Genomic DNA, 23,356 nt, shown 5'->3' with positions numbered 1-23,356 from the left:
ACGATAGTCATATAATTGAATTAGCTGAACAGAAGGGAATTTATGTTTGTTCACTGCGATCAACACTCCGCCACCACGTTCCATTGATGAGAGTAGCGGATCCCTATCAGTTCTAAAAATAGAATAATTATCGGTGAAATAATGAGCATTGATACATCTTTCGTTGAACCAAGTTTCTGTTAGACAGATTATGTCATACTGAGTATTAATAAGATTATCAAAGAATTCAACTGATTTTGTTCTAAGTCCTCTAACATTCTGATATGCAATTTCCCATTCATTAAGATTGGGCATTCACTGGGAAGTGAGTAGGAAGCACTCCTCCAGGCCCTGGCATAGAAGTTGCTGGCATAAAAGGTGACGATGTACTGCAGGAACTTGGAGGTAATTGGGTAGAATTACCGAGAGCTTCAGGAGATGAATTAGTACTAACAATTTGGTCTTGATGCAGTTTTCCAAAGAAAGGACTGATTAAACAGCCACTGGGCCAAAAAACAATATTATTAATTCTACTAAAATCTTCTTCCAGAACAGATACATGGAAGGAGGCGTAAGAATTATGCTTTGTCCGGAGCTTGGCCACTTTGACTTGCTTGAGATTTAGTTCGTTGGAAATATAATCTACGACTTCTTGTTCCGTGACAGACGGCTCAAAACGCGTGACAAAGAGAGCTTTTGTTTTTTTGTAAATAGGTTTAGCAATTGTTTTTAATGTGGAAACATTCCTGATACCAATTTGCAAGGGATTTTTCTTACGATCCGTGTTAGATAATTTTCTATCGGAGTTTTCATTATTCGTGGACTTGCGTGAATGTTGTACTACGGTGAAGCCGTCTTCGTCGACGAGCTGTTTACCGTTTTTCCTGATGACGTCGTTGGAGACACGCTGAGTTGTAAGTGGGTCACTGGTGCGCGCACTGTTGCCAGATACACCGGATGACTCGACACAAGCAGGTTTCTTGTTTGAGGAGACTTTTTTAACTACTTGACTGTATGAATTAACAGAATCAGTCTTAGAAGATAAGATCTGTTTAATCTGTTGCAGTTCATTTTTTATCTCTGCAGTTTGTGTTTAATGCAAATTACAAAAAATTTTGGTATTAACTAGAGACCTGGATGTTTCTTGCATAGCATGCCTTTTAAGTTCTTAGGTGACAAAGTGCAAACAGGATGTCCACATTCTGGAAAGTCAGGGAAGATCAGGAATGGTTGTGGAATTTTTAACTTACGAAAAATTTCCTCCCTGTGCTCAGGATTGGTTGTGGTGTTGTCTATTCATCTCCATTAAACCAGAAACAGTGGCAAACCACAAGAACAATCTGGTCCAGTCCGACCTAGCCACGCTGCTTCTCCATGCGACCAGCCTCTTAAGCTGACAAACGAGCCTTTTTCAGTTAAATATGGCAGTTCTTAGTAAACAGGCTATTTATTGTAGGCAGAAGTTTGTATTGACTTTGGACAAACACTAAAATCGAGGGATAAGCCAGTCAAATTCTCTAACCCTTGAATACCATTGAATGACTAGTATTATAAAAATGTGAGATATATGAAAAAGATTTGAATGAAAATATGGGTTAAAATGTAAAAATTAAAAAAAAAACAACTGACAACTGTATAAATTACTGAGTGGTTTTGTGTTTTTCTTTGTACATGTATCTTTAATGCCCAGTTGTACATATATCTGTAGTACCAAGTTGACTTATGCCTTTCATACAAAGCCCAAAATATATCGTATTACAGTTCCCTACGATATAGTACTTTCATATGTAATTATGTATTTAAATAAGATTAAAATATGTATTGATATGTGAAACTTGTTCATGAAACAAACATAGAAAAAGTTGAGTGTTTTAACATAAATTTTTAATTCTTGTACATTATTTTATTTTTGACTTTTGATATCTAGATTTGGATTGAAGGGGATGATGCGGACGCAATAAAATTTGGATCTGACCCAATCCCCAACACTACCAGAATCGCATGTTAAAAGCTACTCTTGTCGCTGATGTTGGCAGGCGTGCGGCTGTTTGACCTGACCGGAGTGCGGGTGGACGAAATGTGGCACTCGGAGCTGCGTCACTGTGGCACCCAGCTGCTCACCTTGCACATGCTGTTCAGCCAGCTGGAGAGACTGGCGGGCGAATGTACGTACCGATGGTCAGCCCCTCATTCCGCATCCGGCACTGTAACAGTTTCTGCAGGTCACGAAAGTGATGGAAAAAGTAACGAACTTGGACTGGTTATGACCGTCCCAAAAATGTCCTGAAATTATTTTTTTCATTTTTACTGCTTCAAGTACGTGTGATGAAATGAATATAATTAATAGTTTGTTTTCATGTTTAAAATGCTATAAATAGTCTGTGCTTTGAATCGTCCACACAATTTTTTTTTTGTTACGGTGTTTCAAGGCGGTATGAAAATTAATTTGAATACTTATTGCGTGTTTAAAATTTTTTCTGTTAAAACATCTAAACTGGGTAATTATATTACATAAATGACTTAACTTTATCAGTAAACATTATTTAACTGCAAAGGTACGAGGCATGCTGTGTGTTATATTCGTTACCAGTGGAATATTCGTTTTTTCAAATTGTTAGTATTAAAAATTAAATTGAACAAGATTAATAAACTGTTCTTATTCAAAAATTTGAATATTCATACACTATAAAGCACTAAAATGCAAGTTAAACAATTTAACACCTTAATGCAGGTGAATTTGTGAAATAAAATAGTTTTTAATGAAAAATTAACTCAAATCATAAACATTTGATTCGTTTATGTACAGCTATATTTGATTATAAAAATAATTTCTATTTTCACAAACTGTAATGCACATCTTACATTTTTATGTTACAGTTGTTGGTGTTTAAAACACACAGTTTTTAGCTGATTAAGTTTTTGTTCCAGTTGGATTGTATCACAATCAAATTGACACTAGTTTAAAAAAAAAAAGTTATCATTTTAACATCTCGTATGTTTAATGATATTGCACCATTTTCATTAAATAAATATTTAAAACTATAAAAATAATAGTGACAAAAATTTTCTGTTTTAAAAGCAAAATTTAACTAAAACAGTTTATAGTTTTTCAAGGAATGTAGAATTAAGAGTTAGTATTAACAGGGAATTTAATACATGGTATGCATTTATAAGCCAAGTACTATATAACTTATAATGCAGGAAATTTTCTTAGCATTATTTTCGAAAGAGGGTTTCACTGTTACACCATAAGATCTAGTTTTTTACCTACTTGTTGTAAATGAAGACATTAAAAATATGACGTGGAATGTTTGCAGCTCTGTCGAACATCTGGGAGCACAAAGAAGGTATCATGCTGATGCATGTGTACTACGTGGTGCTGCAGTGGTTCGTAACAAAGGGACTGCTCCCAGAGTCCATGGACGGCCGCTACGGTATCCCCTACCCAGTTGTGGAGATCAAGCAGTTCTACTTGTCCAGGTATTTTCTGCCCAGAAGGAGCATTTGAAACTAGACAAAAATTTTGCCTCTTTAAAGCTTAACAGAGGGTGTAGTTTCAAGGCCTTTTAAAGTCCTTATGTTGCTTGTGGCATTGAAAAGTCCTTGAATTGTTAATGTGTGTGAAAACAGTATAGTCCAAAACATTTGTATGAGTAGCCACTAGGGTCTGGAGGTATTGATAAAATATTCATTATTCATGAATAATTTAATATTTTATTCAACATTTCAGAAGAAATTTTTTAAAACTATTTATACCATTAGATACACTAAGTGACATCAGAGGATTGAAGTCATCAATCATATCTTTGTGTGTGCAGTACGTACAGCCCTGAGTTATACCTTCATGGCTGTGGAAGAAGTTTGCATGGTACTTGTACTGAAGTGGGTTGGAACTAGGTATAATCATAGAGGCCCTTTTATCTTTAGTGGGAACTTATACCCCTCCATTTTTTATTTAAAAAAAATATTAGCTTAGTTTGCTCTACAGATGCATTTATACATTTTTTGACTCTTGAAACACTAGATCTAGCTTTGAACTCATTGTTAGAGTCAGCTCTTGTGGGCCAGTGTAACTATTACGTAAACTGAAGCAGATTACTTGAAATAATCAATGATTTTCTCAGCCATTATGTGATGAAGCATTTCATTCATACCATATGAGACCAGCATAAAAAAAAAGCTTTAAAAAAATATGTATCTGTGTCTTATGCCAATGAATGGGAAAGATATTTCAAATTAAATATTTTGATGGAACTGTTTATGCCAGAACGTTTGTTGTAAAATCTGGTTTGACGTACGTTCAACAGGAGGAGGGATCTGGCGGAACGTGGCCAGACGCTGTTCATCGACCAGTTCTTGGAGCGGGAGTGCGAGCAGGAAGACCTCTTGCGACTAGGGCTCGCGAACGGCCGGTACCCACCGCTCTCGGTGCAGTGCCTCGTGAAGATGTACCTGCTCAGTGAGATACCGCTCAACGTGAAGAACATCCTCACCACTTACGTGTTCAAGGATGTAATCGTTCACCTCGACGAGAACAGGTGAAGTAAGCTGTTGGGCAGCATTCCGCCCAGTAAGCTTTTCTTTGTAACAAAAAATTGAGTAAGCATTGAAAAAGAAAAAAGATTGATGGTGATAATTTGTAGGCATTTTTGAGTTAGTTTAGGGATGGGCCGGTTGAATCTTGAATCTCAGCTGATCTCTAGTATTCGAAAGATTCAATTTTCAATGAAAAATATTTCAAAAAAATATTCAAATAAATGTAATTTAAAAAATTCAATTTTGGCAACTCTTAAGTTTACTAGGCTTATTTATGTTTTCAACTTTGTACTTTATCTGTTACGGTTCCTCAAAATGTGTGTTTGTGTGTGTATAAAATGTAAATAAATTTACATTAGATATTGGTCCTGATATAGAAAACTTTGTTCATGAAATGAATATAAATGTATAATTGCCATATTTAGAGGCCCCAAAACACGGTGAAGCATATAATTCTAAAAAAAAAAAAAAAAATGAAATTCAGCTGTTTTTAAAAATTTTCATGAAATTCATCAACATTTTTGTGGAAAAACAAAGTTGGGCTTGAAAAACAGGTTGATGCTACTAGTTAATCAATGCCATTTCTGAAAATGGCAAATGTAAGGTCATAGACCTTTAACATAGGAACAAACTTCAGTAACAAAATATTTTGATATATCTTGAACTTAGTATTTTTTCTACTGTAGTACCTATTCTTTTGTTTTATTAAACCCACAAATGTGATACTTTGTGCTGTGTGTATGACACAAAGTTATACATCTTGTATATTCTTATCTTTGGTTATTTAAGAGAAAGCAGGATAGCTTTGTTTACAGGAGAAGCTACTACACGTTTTATATTAATACCTAGTTTTACGTAACTTTTCTTTTGTTAATTGACGTGACACAAAAAATTTCATTTTTCAAGTTGAGAAAAACTTGTTTCCGGTAAAGTCCGAACAAATGTGAAAAATAATATGGTATTAAGTATTAACTTACCTTCTTGTTTTTTTTACACTTAACATTTTAGAAATTTTATAGTTTAGGCTAAGAAATAATTTTTAGTAGTATGTGGACATGTTACAATGTATTTAACGTATGTTAAGCCCCATCCTATGCTTACGTTAGTTATTACAGCATCTAGAAATGTACACATTGTGTAGATTTTGTCCTGTTTATGCCAAATTAAATATAAATTGGTAATTCTGAAGAAAAGCCTTTGTTCTGGGAGGAAAAACTGTGAGAATTTTTTTTTTTTTTTTTAATTTTATGGCATGTTTTTAGTTATTCTGTAAGAGGGCAATGTAAGACTTCAAGTACCTAGTTTATTATTGTATCAAATGGTTGTGTTAAGTATAAATATTACAAACACAGTGATATTGTGAGATAGATTGGTTGGTTTAGGTTAGCTACATTTAAAATACTGAAAAATTATTAGGAGCTACCAATTTAAATGAAGCTAACAATCTCAAGAATCAACAAGTGCTATGAAGAAGCATTTGATGTTAGTTAACATTTTTTATTTCTTGTACATCATTTATTTATTGAATGACCCTTGAGACCTAGATCTTGATTCAATGTACTGTTTGAGATTTGGATTGTGTGTGTGCTTGCTTGTGCATGTGTGTGTGTTCATATGCATGTGCAGTGTTTTTTTTTTTTTTTGCAGGAGTAAGTTACAATCCTTGATAATGCCTTTTTATAGGAAATCTATTTTCAACGAGAAAGGTTTGGCTTTAAATAGTTCTGTGGTACCAGCTATCGGGACTATATTCTAGCTCTCAGTGCTGTTTAAATTTCAGAGAACCAGCTGAACCGAGGACAAAGAACCGGGACCAACACATCACTAGGTCAAGAGTTTAAAAGTTTTTTGAGGTGCATCAGTGCGTGTTGTGGTAATTTTACTGGCAATTCTGTGTAGCATTTTATGGGTTTATTGTTTTTCAGGCGACTGTGCGCAACTCAGGAACTGGAGGACTTTTCAACCAAGCTGCAACTTACAGAGAGTGTGGTACGGCTTGCTGAGTCTTTGTGGCTCTTTGATCACGGATCTTTCCAGGTGAGGTTTTGCTGTTACTGATGTTGACGTTTTGGGTCCTCGTTGAGCGAGCAATGATTTCTTGATTCTTGTTTGGATACCCGCCAGCCCAACAGCGGTACACTTTGTGTTTACAATTCTGGTTGTTTCTTGAAAGAAATTTATCCTTAAGTTATTAACCCACAATTTTTTATAATTATTACTTAAAGGTATTACAATGTTTTTTAATGTTTTTTAGTGGTGAAACGTGTAATATTGATTGCATGACCAAATATTTTTACAAACCTAAATATTAATCGTTACTTTGGCACAGACCTTTATTCCGTCATTCTATGATTGGCAAATTCTGTAATCTGCCACTAATTAGCTGTTTGCATTTCAATTTTTTAAGGTGGATTCTGGCTTTGACCTTGGCTGTCATTTCACATTACAGCAATGTCGGTGTTTTTTAGTTTTCCAACAGTTTATCATTACAGTCCGTTTTAATTGCAGTTTATTGTTTCCTGTTTTCTAGATGGTTACATTTCTCATCCCTTGGTATATTTCTGTATAATGATTTTTTGAAGAAGACCAATGCTCATCTATAATTCTTCTTTCTACAGAGTAGCTTCAGTTTATTACTTGTTTCAAATCCCATTGTACTTTATATTTATGTATATTTTAAATTCGTATTATAATTATATTTTGTTCGATAATCCGCCAATATCGTTAATCCATAGGGACAAGATTATATGGTGAATTGCGATGAAACTAAAATAACACCGAAAAGCATGTCAGTACACCATATAACACCGAATTGTAAGTTACTACACATAAAAGCACCGAAAAGCGACTACTGTCATGAAATTAATCTGCAATTTTTAATCAAAACAACTCAAATCACGAAAATGTAATATTTAATATACTAAATTCAATGAATGTAAGGTATTCAGCATGAATTTTTTACAAAATACTATGCAATAGGTAAAATAAAATTATTTTACTCTTTTTTGATCTTTCAACTGTCATTAGTTATTCAATTTGTCACTATGCTGTTGTTACATTTTTCAAAGAAGTACTTGCATATTTATTCATATTGTTTTGAGAACATCATCCAGCAGTCAAAATGACACTGTTTGATTTGAAATAAGTATCATGAAACATTTATGTGTTATATGTGCTCATTAATATCCTATTTTTACGAATAAACAGAATTTATAGAAAAAAAAAAATAAAAAAAATCTCCTGTTTTTAAATACGAAATTGGTTTGAAGATAAAAACGTGAAATCTTTTCTTACTGATCCAGTTATCCGACAATGTCCTTGTCTCGAACGTCCTGGTTGAAAGACCTCTCGCTGTCTTGCATAACTGAAGTGGAGTCTCGAGCTTGATGCGGGGGTTCGCAGGAGGGGGTGGCGGTCCTGGCAGACAACGGGGTGTCTCCCGGTGACGTGATGCCGTGGCTCCACACCAGCATAGTCAATACACTCGTGTCCCAGCATCAGTTCGCACCGGCCCTTGCCTTCATGAGGTGGAACAAGATGGCGTCTAAGAGCAAGGACGATGCGAGGTCAGACTTCGCATATGCCCTGTCATTCACATCTTGGAAAACATACTTTTATATTTCAATTATGTCCTTTCTTTATACATGAGGTGTTTACGCAGAAGTGTTTAAAAATTTAGAAAAGCATTTAAAACAAGGAAAAGTCTATTTAGATATTGATCCTCATATCAACAAAGTTTGATATTGGTGGAAAGTTATGATATCTCTGTGATCTTAAGCTTTTTTTGTCTCTCTTCATTTTGAATTTAGTACGAAAGTGTATTCCCACAGAATTGTATCACAAATGGCATACCTAATCATTCTAGATAAATTTTTTTAACATTATATATCCTGTGAACGTTGAAATAAATGATGAAAAATATGTTCCCTGTAGGTTGTACCTGACGGTGTGCCTAGCGGAAAGGAGTTTCGACACTGCTGTCCAGTTCGTCCATGAATTCTGCCGTGAAGGAACGTGGAGAGATGTGTTGCAGCACTTCTTCATTAGTATGTATCATTCGTACGTCGATGATTGTGTGTCTATTTTTGTTAACCTCGTTTACTGCTATTTTAATTTTGTAGTCAAGTTGACACTTTTCAATCCAGCATTCTTTGGTTTGGTACATTCGCTAATCTAGCCTCGATCGAGCTACTTCCCATAGAACAGTTTTTTCCAACTTGGTTTAAATATCATTGTATTACTGTATATTACCTAATTATTCTTAGTATTGCCGTTAAACTATTTAGATGTTCAATAATTTGTGTAAATTGCTAGCCCAGCATAGCCGCAGTCCCAAACATGCCAGATTGAAGATACAGTACAACCCGGTTATAACATTCCCGTTTTTAACATTTTCCCGCCTATAACACCATAATTTCATGGTCCCGTCATTTCTCCATTTATCACAATGCTTTAATTTCCCGCCTGTAACAATATTACAATTTCTGCATTCCCGCCTTTAACGTTCAAATTTGCTTTGATAACTGCCACAATTTGCAGTATCCCTTCCTTCAAAGTCATAATTTAGAGCGAAACCATAGCTAGAAAATACAGCACGCATATACAAACATCAGATGTTTACATTTGAGTAGTTCACCATAGACGTGGTACACACGCACTCCACAACTTGCACCGGATCGACTATCAATATGGCGTCCTGTTCGCACTTGTTAGCCTATGACTTGTTCCTTTATACTTATGATGCACATTTTGTGCACTGATACATGGTCGGAAACAGTGCTACTGTAGTCTATGGTGCTGGTTTTTGTTTCAAAGGTTTAACACCTTGAGATGGTTAACTGTTCTATGGATATATTCACGGCTTTTGTTTGTGGTTAACCTTTACCGTATTTATTTATTTTTTTTTACTTATTGTAGTCACTGTCGTATTTAATTTAAAATACGCCGTTTTGAAATTTTATTCAGGTTTTTGTATGGCTATGATGGCCGTTAAATATAAGCGAAAATATATTCTGTAGCTGAAAAAATTCAGTTTATTAACCAAGTGGACAGGAACCCCAACTAAACGCGTGTTGTGATTGCAAAAGAGTTGAATATTTCTGTTTCGACTCTGAACTGTATCGTACAAAACATTTTTTTTTTCTTTAGCATATTATTAGGTATTATCTATAAATAAAATTAACCAATTTTCCACTCTATTGCTGTACTTAGTGTATTACTCCTGTATTTTGTGTTGTTTTACCTATACTTTTTAATTTAATCAATCCACGCGTAATTTTTACAAAGTGAAGATGATTTCCTGCTTATAACATTTTCCTGCTTATAACATTTTTTTATGTTGGTCCCTTGGAGAATGTTATAACAGGGTTGTACTGTATTTACTGTATTCTATATACATTATGTTTACTGCTTGGTCGTGCTTACCAAAGCATTTACAGGTGGTCCACATTATGGGAAGTCAGGGAAACATAAGTAAGTAGGAATTTGTCAGGGAAAAGTTAAGGAAGTTACTTTAAAACCTGGAAAAGTCATGAAAATTCCTCAGTGATAGTAAATTAAAGGTGAATATTCATGTTTTTTTTTTCTTTTCAGATTTGTGTTTTAGAGGATAGTCACACACACTGTAAAATGACGTGTGAAAGGTTCTGTTTGAACTAGTACAGAAGTTGGTACGGTATGGTATTTCTTCCTTTAAAAGCATTGAAAAATAGGTAAATTATTTTTAACAATAATTCAGGGAAATTTGTAACTTTGGTCAAGGAAAGTCTTGGAAAAGTCGGGGAAATTTTTCTACAGATTTGTAAGGACACACTGATTTAACTTTTGTTGCTAGTTCTATTGGTTGTTTGAATTTGTGTACTAATGTATTACAAATTCAAATAGGTATTTTTAAAAACCATTAGGATAAGCTATATTGTGAAATGTTAAATAATTCCTTGTTACTATATTGGGAATAGATCATTGGGCACCTTGTACAAATAAATGTACAAATAAAATACAAGTTAACTTAATTGAACTGAACTGTATTCTCAATGGTAGTGCATCTTGTAAACATCATATCATCATCATACTAATTTAACACTTTTACAATAAAACAACTAAGTTTATGATATAATATATAATAATAATAATAATAACTAGTAATAATCTAGTACAACACAAAATAAATGATAAGATGAATGAAATTGATAGTTACGGACAGTGAATCACATCAAATACCACATCGTTGATTCAGGACTCGTTCAGGAATTATTTCAGGCTGGACTTCGATGAAGTCTTCGAACACAGCAACATGGGACGTCCTTCCTTCCGCATTGATTGAGGAATCTTTTCAAGCTGTACCTTTTTAAATAATTTCAAAATCTTGTGTATAAGCTGATATATTCGTAACTAATTTATTTTGAAGTAATATATTTTCAAACGTTGAGTTCAATCCACAAAATAATTGCAATATTAATCAGATACTTCTTCTCTTCAGATCGGATGTTTTTGAACTAAATTTTTAATTTGAATGTTCTGCTGTTGACGTTAACTAATGATGGTTCTTGATACCCTCGTAACTGATTTCATGAAATTAAATTTGGTACAAACTCTTTCGTTGGTGGTCGCAACTGTTTTCACTAAATCAGTACCCAGAGATAAAAACATTTAAACATCTAAATAATTACGATAAGTGAAAAAAATCATAGGAAGACATAAATACTTAAACTTAGAGAAAATATAAATATTAGACAATATGCATAGTCCTTGCTATGAAGGAGTCTTCCCTTCATAGTTGCGGCCACCTTTTTAATACCACAGTCTTACAACTGTTTAGTACCACAATCTTAAAACAGTTTTACAACTACCAGAGTCTTAAAACTCTTTATAATATTGATGGTCATGTCACCTTTATTTTTTTTTGTTTACTTTTCAAATCAAGTGTGAGTCTAAACGGAATAAGTATCAATATCTTGGCTGTTTAAGCCAGGTTGTTTGCTTTTGTGTTGGATTTTTTTTTTTATTCTTTCAATCTTTAGTAGACTGTAAAAACCATATTTAACTGAAAATAAAACTGAATAATTATGAACAATTCACTTGCAAAATTTTATTGGCAGTAACTGTGTTCTATGGCACAACTTGCATCCTTGATGGTTGACCAACAACTGCTTCTTCACCGGAAACTGCAAGGCTGCTCACCTTGCCAGGCAGCCAACACAAAAACCTGCAGCATGGGATGTTTTAAAAAAACACATGTATCCTACACTAAAATTAAAAATAGCACACTTTATTTACACAGCAAAACATTTCCACCCACCTTAAAATGTTGCATTTCAAAATTGCTGAGAATCACTGGACGGCGGTTGAGACTATACTGTAAGTATTAGCCATTCTGGCAACACCATTGGCTTTTTGTATAGTTTTGTACTTGTTTCACGTGCTAACAAGTGGTTTGCAGGTTGCGAGAGATCGGGTTTGCTGAGGAAAGTTATGCATCAGCCCTTGTCGGATTACGAGGAGCAGGAGTTTCTGAACTACTTGCGACGTTCCAGCTCTCTCGATTCTGAAGACATGAGAGTGCTGTACTTCACTATGCGTGGCAGGTATGGTTGATAAGTCACTTCTGAATGGTTTACTAAATAATTTAACTTTTGTATGCATGTTTTCATGATAAAAGAAATATTTATTTACTTCTTTTCAGAGATTGATATAACGTGTCACGTGTAATTTTTGCTTAGAGTTTATTATTATTATTATTTAGTTTTGCTGTTAAGCTGAGCCTATCAGGAAATTTTCCAATCATGCCAATATTAATCGCTTGCTGTTGATCTGGCTGATAACATATACTGATCGTTCTTAAAAGAAAAGAAAACAGTTTAACACCATGATATGAATAAAGCATTTTCTTCCCCTTTTATACATTTTTTGGAAATAACTTGAGCCATGCAAACCAATATTTGAACAGATCAAGTTGTTTATAGTGATGAGAGCAGTAAAATTAACACAAAATAAAATTTGAACCAAATTTAAAAGTTTTAAATTATGTAACTATTTACTTTTATATGTGTGTTGTCACAACTGATACTCAAACAAACACTACAGTGAATATTTCACTTGAATCCAAGATATTTAAAGAAATAAAATTTCAGCCAATTTTAAAAGTTTTAAATTTTGTAACTATTTACTTTTATATGTGTGTTGTCGCAACTGATACTCAAACAAACACTACAGTGAATATTTCACTTGAATCCAAGATATTTAAAGAAATAAAATTTTCACACAAATTTACTGAAAGAAGAGTATCTGTAGTATTAAAAAATAAGCACCTAAATTAAATATAAAAATGTTTTTTAAACCAGCATAATTATGAATAATATTATCAGCTTACAGTAATTTTTTATAGTTAATGATGCTTGGCATAATGGTTAATGTTCATTTTGAAAATGTTAACAAAGGTGTGGTTGAATATGTGCTTTTTATTTTTAAGAAATATAATGTTATGAGTTAAGTTTAAATTGTTTAATTAAAATATCTCAGACTTGTAACCCTCACTGGCTTTGCACATAAGCAATTTACGAATGTAGCATCTTTTAGATTTAATAAGTACTTAGGAATACTATAGTAAGTAAGTAAGTACTATAAGTTCTCCTAAGTGTCTGGTGTTAAAAAAATTATATACTTACTAACACGTACTACACATTTATATTTTAATTGGATAAAGATTAATATCATGTCTTTCAAATAGCTTCACAAACAACAATATTTTTTAACCAGTTTTGAAAGATAAAAATAGTTACTGTGGGTCATCCTTAGAATGTAGATATGCTATCACAGACTTTTCTGTAGGCCTTTATTAGACCTAAAATTCTGTAGTACATCAATTTTTTGTAAGAGTCAAGTAAAAATTAGCTTAAGCGTACTAAATTTTTTTTTGTGACTTGATTACAAAACAAACCGGTTTTTCTATTAATTTTTATCATAAACGTTTGGGAAGAAATTCTGTAAACGATTGTGAAAAATGCACCAAAATCTATTGTGTAGTTTAGAAGTTGTAAACAAACAGACGCGGATCGCGACTTATGTTTTATACTATTTAAAGAAGAGTGTGAGTACATAGAACGTGCTGTTATGCTACGTCTGCCAGCCGCCGCTAGGCCAGTGAGGTCAAAGCTGGTATGAAGAGGGAAAAATCTAAAACTAAACTATCCAGAGTTAGTGTGTGTGCATTCTGTAGGTTTGTGTGGTCATGTAGCAGTGTTGATGGTTCCCTCTTCCTCCCTCACCTATTGTACACAATCTTTAAATATCTCACTACATTTATGACACAAGATTGGCCAAAAATTATTTTTTTTTTGTGTTAGATTTTCCATGCTTTCAACTGTAACGTTCTATGACAAAACTGCTGGCATCATTGGGTGTTTTGAAGTGGGGCTTTAATATTACTCCAGCCCCTGCACAAGTTTAGTAACGTTTGTGCTGGTTTTTACTTTTTATGGAATCAACCGACACAAAGATTAGTTGGCCATTTGTCCTCTCTTTGGGTAAGGGAAGTGTAGAAAAAATACATACAGTAAAAGGGAAAAGAAACCGTGGTATAAAAACAGTATTCCTTTCATTTTTTTTAGGTAGTGCAGTGATGAAAAGGATGGGCAATAAAATGTGGAGGGGAGGAGTGAAGTTGGTACAGAACTGCTGCCTCACACTTTTCCGAAGTAATAAACTATTTCTTACATTGCCATTAAGCTGAGATGTAGGACATAGAGATTTTACTTTTATAAATGGAACTACTGTAGACAGATATATGGTGCAACCATAGATGCGATCTGTATGTAGGGGCAACCCTTCTGCGGGTAAATGGGTGAATACGATCGGCGTGAAATACCGGCAAGCATGAATCCGATTGCGATTATAGGTTAGTTGACAATATTGACCGATTAATTGATCAGAAATCGGTCCAGCTCTAGTCAATATATATTGTCAAATTTAGTTTGGTAATGGTTCTTATACTAGTATTAAAGCATTATGAATTGGCTACAATTAGTAAGAGGACATTTAATATGCTATATTTTTGTTTAGACTGTGATATTAATAAAGTGAATCAGGGAACAGGCTACTGGTGTGCATGTGACAGTGTGTTTGTGTGCGTGTGTGCACACAGGGTGGCGGAGGGTCTCGCCGAGAATGACCGGATAAATCGAGAGAGGCTCCACAAGCCGCGCCGACGGCCCCTGCACTGCGACGAGGTGCCCTTGAGGCAGGTCATGGCCAACATCTACAGGAAAGTGCGGCCGAAGGACTGGGCGGTGGAGGAAGGTGAGGCATCACGCTGATGCAGTTCCCTAATAGTTAAGGATGTGTACTTTACCGATGCGGCCTTTTACCAAAGGACCCTTTATTTTCAAGGCTGTATTCAGTGAGAAACTAACACTGAAAGGCTACCAGAATTCTTTCGATGCTAACTAATCCTGGGGTATTATTTACCCAAAAATTAAGCAACTCTGAATTTAATGCGACCCAAAAATTTTTGTATAGGAGTTTACGAAAAGACTTAATGGATTGGAAAATTCAGTTCACGTACATAGTAGTGATGGGTCGATTCCGATTCCGGAATCGGTCGGTCCCACCGATTCCAGTATAATCGTGGGATTCAGAATACAATGGTTTTGGAATCGACCATGACCGATTCCTGCATTGTTTTTAAGTTTACAAAATACATCTCCTACGCAACGTAAGAAAATACTAAAATGAATGCAAATATAATTTTTAAACTACATAATACAATCTTTTTTACGGAACTGATTTACGAATTACGGTAATTAACGTATTTATTTACTTGCACCGCCATTTTCCCTATAGTACAAATGCAGTATCTACTTTCCCGCTTTAAACGAAAGCATTTTTTGGAAATTACGTTGCAGCAGCACTGCATTTAATATTAAACCTTCAAAAATAACTAGACAAAACCATAAATGTTTAAAGAAAATTATGTAAATGTAAACGGCAAGTAAAATAATGTAAACGTTAACTATTTGATCATGGCAGCTACATTTGCCATTGTAAACAACCTAATTTTTTGTTTGTGCTACCGGCCATGGTAAACCATACGGCCATGAACCAAATCTTTGGTGACGTGAACGTGAAAATTAAGATGTTTCACATCTCTGCACTTTAAACTTTAAAGAATTAAATGAAATAATTTTTGAACGAGAGTTTACCCAAATTTACAGTGGATTACTGCGACCATATTAAAATAAGTTTAAAAGCAACATAACCAAATTGCTGTTAATCGGCGTTCTTGTGCGTGTTCAGCGATGCTCTTTTTACATTAGATATATTTTGGAAAGGCAGTTGGCTAATCTGAATTTCCAAACATTGCTGCTGAAACGTTCGTAAATTTTTATTACCAAACATAAACAATCTTTTGAAAGTAGTTGTGTTTAACAGAATTGTTTCCGATAAATTTTTGAAATGAATTAAATGTTAACACGCAATTTTTTGAAGAGTTTAATTATTTTGTGTAAGAAAATCTCACCATAAAATGTGGACATTTTGAGATGCTAAACATGCACAGAATGTTCTTAGTCAAGAACCGAAAATTTATTTTCTCTTTACGGTTGTGAAGAACTGCAAGACTGGATGGATTTATTCTTTTCACCAAGTGAGATAATTAAGTTCTAGATAATATATTAAAACTTAAGCATCTCTGACATTTTATTTTAGTGTGGTGCATATTTGTTTCTTGTCATTTCCATCATAATGAGATAATAAAGTTTTATTTTTACATTTCCCCCTTTTTATTTTTTTTCGCCCAGGTCCCTTGAAATATGTATCAACGAGGTTATATTGTCATTTTATTTGGTTCATTATTTACTTGCGCTTGAAAATAAAATTCTTAACCTAAACGTACAAACCTCTTTTTTTACAATTAATTAATTGAGTTGATAATGTAAGGTATCAAAAGTTGGTTAAGTTATAACATTATTTACAAAATACATCATAAGACATCTTTGATTATTGGCAGTGTTTGAACACATGTTTCGTCTAACTATATGCAAGGTTAAAAGGCCAAATTGTGCTAGAAATTCAAGGTAGCATAACTTGATGGTAATGAACATACTTTTTAACATTACATAAGCTGTATATAATGTTAATTTCTGCACAGAAAATGTAACACAATTATATCAATAATATATATATTATATATAATTATGCAATTATATTTTTAAATCATAAAAAACCTTTTTTTTCTGAGTATATTACTCTGTTGAACATTGTCAGCTAAAAATTAAGGAATCGGAATCGGATTCGAAGAATCGACCCTTTAATTTAAGAATCGACCCTTTAATTTAAGAATCGAAAATGGAATCGGAATCGGTATATTTTAGGAATCGGCCCAACACTAGTACATAGCATTCAGGAAGAACCCAGTGACAAACTCTATTGCACCTTTCCTTTAACTTGCATCTCTCATGTCATACCTGTGCAGACGTTCAGGAAGCCCGGGACTAAAGTGGCATATGTGATGCAGTTTACAGGTAGAGCGTGTAGTTTTTCAACAAAGTGGAGGTTCAGAGAAGATGGTAATTAAAAGCAGTCTAAAGTGGTATAAGTGACACTTATAAGAGGGAGAGCCTGTAGATTTTCAACTAAGCTGTTCCCAATGGCAAGATACAAGTTGGTGATTATAATGCGACCCTCACTGTCACAAACCCGTAAGAAGCCAGAAGGATGTATGAAAGGATGTAAGCGACTCTTCCTTTCAGGAATAGCTGCATCTTCGATTCTGTAATGATCATTGCAACTATTTGGAAGGTTGACTAAAATAGCTGACATCCTTTAAGCTTCACTTTTCAGGGATAATTTTGTGTCAAGGGTCCTATAAGGAAGTATTCAGTAACAGCCATTATTGTAGGTTCATTTTTAAGCAGCGTGATTAGCATAGGCAGTTGTATTTTGCGGATTAATTTTATTTTTATATCTTTGACATGCTGCATTCATATTTAGGACATTTCTTTTTTTATTTGCAGTAATAATTCATCAGTAGGTTCTAAATTTTATGGTGAATTGCGATAAAACAGAAGTAACACTGAACAGCATGTTAATACACCATAAAACGTAAGTTAATTGACCATAAAGCACTGAAATGCAACTAAAATATTTAAATTAATTAGCAAATTCAAAGAATTTAATTTATTTAGTATTAATTTTTTCCAAAATTTATGAACTCAACATATTGGAAATCTTTTTCCTATCATGCAAGTGAATTTTTTCTAACAAATGTTTACATATGTTGTTGATACATTTTTTTTAACACATAAATATTTGCCAATTTATTTGTATTAAGTAGTTCTGTGCTAGGCATTATTACAGACTATTATATTGTAAACTTGCATAATCCATCAGTCAAAATGACACTGTTTGATGAAATAAGTGCCATATTTGTTCAGTAATAAACTATGCTCATGAATAAAACTAATACATTAAAGATAAAAACATCAACACCAAAATCTCTTGTTTTTAAAATTATATTTGCCTAAATATAAAACCATAAAATCTTGTCTGTATTGATCAGCAAACGAGTAATCTCTTTCTGCACCTGGCAGACCCATTGAGACTGCATTTTCTGTGGTACTGACTGTTAAACTGACTGCTGTATTTACTGAATGTTTGAAATAAGTATGGTGCACTGCTTACTCAAAACTTGACAATGCTGTGTACCATAATATCCAGCAAGCTTCAAGGTCAACATGCTTGCTTATCAGATGATAGAAGCACTGCATTTGGCTTGTGAATGTGCGTGAGATTGTGAGTATATGTCGCAATAAATACCAACATTTTCCCGTAGCTATATTTATGGCTTAACACTTACAAGCTACTTTAAAGTGTTTTAATGGTAGAGTTATATAGTTTTATTTGGTGATTCTTGGCAGTGTTTTAAAATTTTAAGTTGTTATTACCATTTATAAAAGTTGCATTGTAGTATGTTTCGTCAATTAAAAAAAACTATTTATTTTTAACATTTCCGTGATTTTATTGGTACCCCGGCTTAGCACAGTTAGAGCTTTAATCAGGAATCCCAATAGTCCTATATGTAAAATTCTTATGTTGCGTTTAGTTAGCCTCAGCAAAATTTATTTTTGATTTGCTTTTGTTTTTGTAGATCATCATTTGTCATTACTATTACCCACCATGGAGAAGACCATGTCTGATGACATCTTACATGAAAAAAACAGGTAATTCAATTCTTGATTCACTGAGCTACAATAACTATTATTTGTTGGTTTTATTGAGCTAGTCTTAATTATTACTGCAGAGTTTTCAAAGCTTAAAAAAAAATTAAAGACGAAAGAGAGTTTTTGATATTCAACTTGAATTATTATAGGCTATTATAAGCATGAATTGTAATCACCAGATTAGAAAAATGAATTTAATTGGTAGATTTTATTTTTCATGCCTTTAATGGAACACATAACAAATATTTGATTGTATTCGAAGAGCAGTAAAGTTGTTGCAGGTAACCTGGTGTAACTATTGGCTCTGAGGTGTGTGCCCAGTTAAAACACATTAATGGGTCAGATATAATAAGCAATTCTTTTATTTCAACATGTATACAGTTAACAGCAGAATGGCTAGTTCAGACTACAGGACAGTCTGTAATCTGAAAATTTTTTTTACAAGTTTAAAACAAGTAAACCTTAATTAATTTGCAACCACTGCAAAACGATACTTAAAAATTCTAGTTAAAACATGTTTATACTTTATAGTTTTTTTTATTCATTTTAATTTATGTGAAATATTCATTGCCATTGCATTAAAGTATTTTACTGCTAGTATTTGATAAAAAATTACTTTTAAACTATCATAAATAAAATGTTAAAAAAAAAGAATTCTCCCACTGTAGCTATTCAAATTATTTATTCACATTGAAGAATATTTTGATATCTTTATTGGGAATTCATTGGAGTGATATAACTGGCTTCTGCACAGTTGTAACAGAAGTAAGTTAGTAAATGTAGTGCAAGTAGTTAGTGAAGGCACCGAACCTGTAGTCGGCGTGTGACCCGAGTGTTTGCGATGCCCGGCGCCAGTGGCTCCGCGAAGAGGCCGACCCTGTCCCGCGAGGTGAGGTCGACGCTCCACAGCCTGTACGTGAGCTCTCCGGGGCTGCCGCCCGTCCTCGGAGCCCAGCCGGCGACCTCCACCCCACAAGGGATCCTCAAGGTGAGGCTTGTCCTGTTTCAGCTCGAAACTGGGTGTCTCTAGTGTGCAGTCTCAGGGTCTGCCAATCACCTACGGCTCCACGCAGACCTGTAATACTGAAACCCCTTAACATAAATCGGCAAACCATCATTGAAATTTATCTTTCCGATTTGGCTTAAAAGCGTTGTTTTGAAGAGATCGGTTTTCAAAATTTTCCAGGGGTTGTTTTCCAAATTTTCACTCTATTATTCTATGTCCCCTGCCTTTGCGGGTAAGGCCCGTCTCCAAAATTTTAGACCCTGCAAAGTCTAGGGTTGCCACTGCATTTTAAAGAAACTTTTCCATAACGTATGAGAACATTGCTACGTACTTGTGACCACTATGGCCATGTGTAGTTATATATCCTTATTGTGATAATCCCTCTTATTAAAATAAAAATTGACTGCTTTATAAGTTACTTACACTTGGTCCCCAAATCTTATTTGCAATACTATTTTACTTAATTATAAAGTTTTCACTCATATAACACTGAAATTTTGTAGTCATTTCAGTTCTACTGATCTACTGTATCAAATTATCATTTGTAGGGTCACAGTTGAATATATCCACTTTTTTTTTACTCTTTTGACGGGAACCCGCACACTTGACTCAGTAATTATAGTGGTAGCGGTAAGGTACAGCAGTATGATTTACAAATTGGTATATGAAGGTACACATACTTAAGTACAACTGCTGTTTGTTTAGAGCAGTATTGCAGTAATACTGTGTTTTGTGGATTTAGGATTATTGCGTGCACTATTGAACGTGCTTACTGCCTCCAATTGTGACCATGTGCTGTGTATAGTCTGTCTTAAGCTTGGATTGCATTACATAGTAAATAGTAGAGACCTGCAAGTACTGGTTGTGTGCACGAGCGGCGCAGGGCGATGTACAGTGTGTGGTTGTCCTCGGAGCTCGTGGACCTCACTGCCCCTCCGACCCAGGTGCGCTCGTACCCGAGCACCAGGGACACGTCGGTGGAGACGCTCGCCACCGCGTCCTCCACGGCTCACCTGGACGACGTGGCGGAGAGCGAACCGGCCACCCCTGCGAAGCGTATCCAGTTCAGGATATCCCCGGACTCCGAGGATAAGATGGAGTGTGACGAAGGTGTGGATGAACAGGAAGAGGAAGCAGGTAAGCCTCCCATTTCACATTCACTGATCTTTCTGTCTTAAAAGTTATTTGAAGCTCTTTTTAATAAACTATAGGCAAGGGAAATATTTGTTACTTTTTTTTTAAAAGTTTTTTTTTTTTCATCATGTAACTTTACCTTCTTGATCGCAAACATATTTGAGGTCAGCCAGTCTAAATCTAACATGCTGTGGTCACACACTTAGTAAAAGTAGAACGGTGCAAAGTAGCAAACTTGCACTTTACCGATTACCAATTCAATTATTGATTGCAAAATCATAGCAGGCAATAACCAATTGAACTACAAATTTTTACTGCATAATTTATGCAAGTTAAATAAAATGAATGTGTCTGAGCTATAATTTGTTTTGACATTTTTCCTAGGGGGTGAAAAAAAATCACAAATAATGACTGTTTAGGAAAGGAGAGAGGTGGAGCTAAGATTAAATGCAGTGGTTGAGAGGGGAAGGTATCAACTCTCCCGCGCCTGGGAGGGGTGATGGGCATGAGCTGGCGGGTTTGTTTGGGACCGCAGGGCTATTGGCCGGCAGGCGGCGGCAGCAGCAGATTTGTAGGCACCGTACTGCAGGCACGCAAGGGAACTGACAAAGGTGACGGGACTTGCGTAAATTCTTTCACAGATGCTGGAGAGTTCTACTTCACTGAATCATGCATGCATTGCATTATGTGTCCCTTAATTTTTTATTTTTTGTCTGGAATATTATTATTACGTGCATTATGATTCTCATGCATTTAGATTTAATAGATTTATGTTATTTGCTTTTAACAAGAGTACGTTACAATCCAGGACCCAACATATCAAATTTTAGTGTGTTTGCCACTGAAAATGCAAGAAATTTGTAATAGTATTTGGTCTCTGCAAAAAATGAACTGTTTTAAGTAAGAAAGTGAGCTTAATTAATTAAATTAACATTCACAAATGCATCTCTTTAAGTTCAGAAGGAAAGACTTGATGTTTGTGGCCTTTTTTTTTTTTTTTTTCATTGTTTATATTTAAGCTGTGAGTGTTTTTTTTTAAATTTAGTATACAAATTTTGATTTGGTAAGATCATTAAAATTTTTAAATATTTGTTCAGTTTTGAACATTATTTTACTCATTGTGGTTATATTTAAGAAAAAAAAAATATGAAAAGTTATTTGTGTATGTTTTTTATAAAGACGTTTTCTTCTAAAGAAAAAAATGTTTGTTGTATAGAGGAAAAATGCCTTGGGTTTTATACAGTTGTAGATGGGACTTAGTAAAAAGTTTATTATAAGAAGGATCTTATTAAGGAGTTCACAACATATAGAGACAATATTTTATTTTTAAAATGAAAGTTTTTAGTTTCATGCTTTATTTGTATAAACTCTGTTTATTTAGGAAGGTGGTGCAGCATTACTACACATAAAAATAAGATCATAAAATATTTCTTAATGCAATTTTCACAAAAACAGTGTCATTTTGTGTGTGATATAGGCTGTATTTTTTAAATCAAATATTGGTTTCATGAATTTTTTAAACAAAATTACTCAGAAAAAAAATAACTAAGACACATTTGTGTATTTTAAGTACACATTTAAAACTTTTTATAAAGGGTAATATCAAGTGTGTTATCAATCAGGAAACACAATTAATATCCACATTTCCCTTGGTCCATAAACTTTGTTACAAACTGCATAGTAAAAAAAATATAAGTCATTAATGTTAATTAATATGGTTTTGATATTTGAGTAAAGTATTGCTTAAAATTGACTTTATTTCATGACTTTACTTGCATCATGGTTTTACATGGTGTATTTACAATAATTTCTGTGTTAAATGGTATATTAACTCTTATCGTGGTGTAGTGTGGATGTATCACAGTTCACCATAAAATCTTATATATAGAGGGTTTACTAGTAACAATGGTAACACAACTTTTAAATGACTTGCTTGCAAGTTTTACTTGACTAAATTTATTTAAAAATTTTCAGAGGAAATATCTGCTCTGAATACGAAACATGAGAAGATGGTTAATGCGAAGACTGTAGGTTTCTGCAATGAAAAAGAGGGTGCATATGACACTTTGGCTCAACGCTTTTCCACGAATGAAAACGAGTCTGACAATGAAGTTGTACCTTCTGATGATTTACGACAATCAGGGATGGCAGACGAGATACAGAGAGCCATTAAAGAATCTTCAGTGGTCAGTAACAATTCCAGCAATTTCGACACAGCAAGTGAAAAATCACGAAGTGAAGAAAGTACAGCTGCACAAACGCCAGTTTCACAAACTACGACTAATCAGTCACTCTCTTCTTCACCTTGGCTGGTGACTGATGTTTCGTAAGTTGGTTTATTTATTTATAGTCTTTAACTGTATTGATCATCAGTGTAATTTTTATCAATATTAAAGAAGGCATGTATCGTTATTCTCTGTAAAGTTAAATTTTTAGCTTTTTATGGTAGGAGCTTGATTTTGTTAAAAGTGCTTAAATTTCCAACAAA

At 34.1% G+C, this 23,356-nt stretch overlaps 1 protein-coding gene across 3 annotated transcripts in view; it reads left to right on the top strand.

Annotated features, from left to right (window-relative positions):
* The window catches only part of LOC134531990 (uncharacterized), a 99,354-nt gene that overhangs the window by 48,474 nt on the left and 27,524 nt on the right, over positions 1–23,356 (top strand). For 2 of the 3 annotated variants that reach the window (XM_063368098.1, XM_063368096.1), the window contains exons 12-23: positions 2,016–2,144; positions 3,297–3,459; positions 4,287–4,517; positions 6,441–6,552; positions 7,918–8,081; positions 8,449–8,561; positions 11,954–12,098; positions 14,654–14,808; positions 18,656–18,728; positions 19,584–19,716; positions 20,649–20,871; positions 22,843–23,194. In XM_063368098.1, the coding sequence (XP_063224168.1) occupies positions 2,016–2,144; positions 3,297–3,459; positions 4,287–4,517; positions 6,441–6,552; positions 7,918–8,081; positions 8,449–8,561; positions 11,954–12,098; positions 14,654–14,808; positions 18,656–18,728; positions 19,584–19,716; positions 20,649–20,871; positions 22,843–23,194 (1,993 nt within the window). The remainder of the gene's footprint in view (positions 1–2,015; positions 2,145–3,296; positions 3,460–4,286; positions 4,518–6,440; positions 6,553–7,917; positions 8,082–8,448; positions 8,562–11,953; positions 12,099–14,653; positions 14,809–18,655; positions 18,729–19,583; positions 19,717–20,648; positions 20,872–22,842; positions 23,195–23,356) is intronic. The other variant, XM_063368097.1, reaches the window with a different exon arrangement.

This window comes from Bacillus rossius, chromosome 5 (genome assembly GCF_032445375.1).
Source record: "Bacillus rossius redtenbacheri isolate Brsri chromosome 5, Brsri_v3, whole genome shotgun sequence".
Classification (NCBI taxonomy): Eukaryota; Metazoa; Arthropoda; class Insecta; order Phasmatodea; family Bacillidae; genus Bacillus; species Bacillus rossius.
This window is presented reverse-complemented; position numbering and strand designations above follow the sequence as displayed.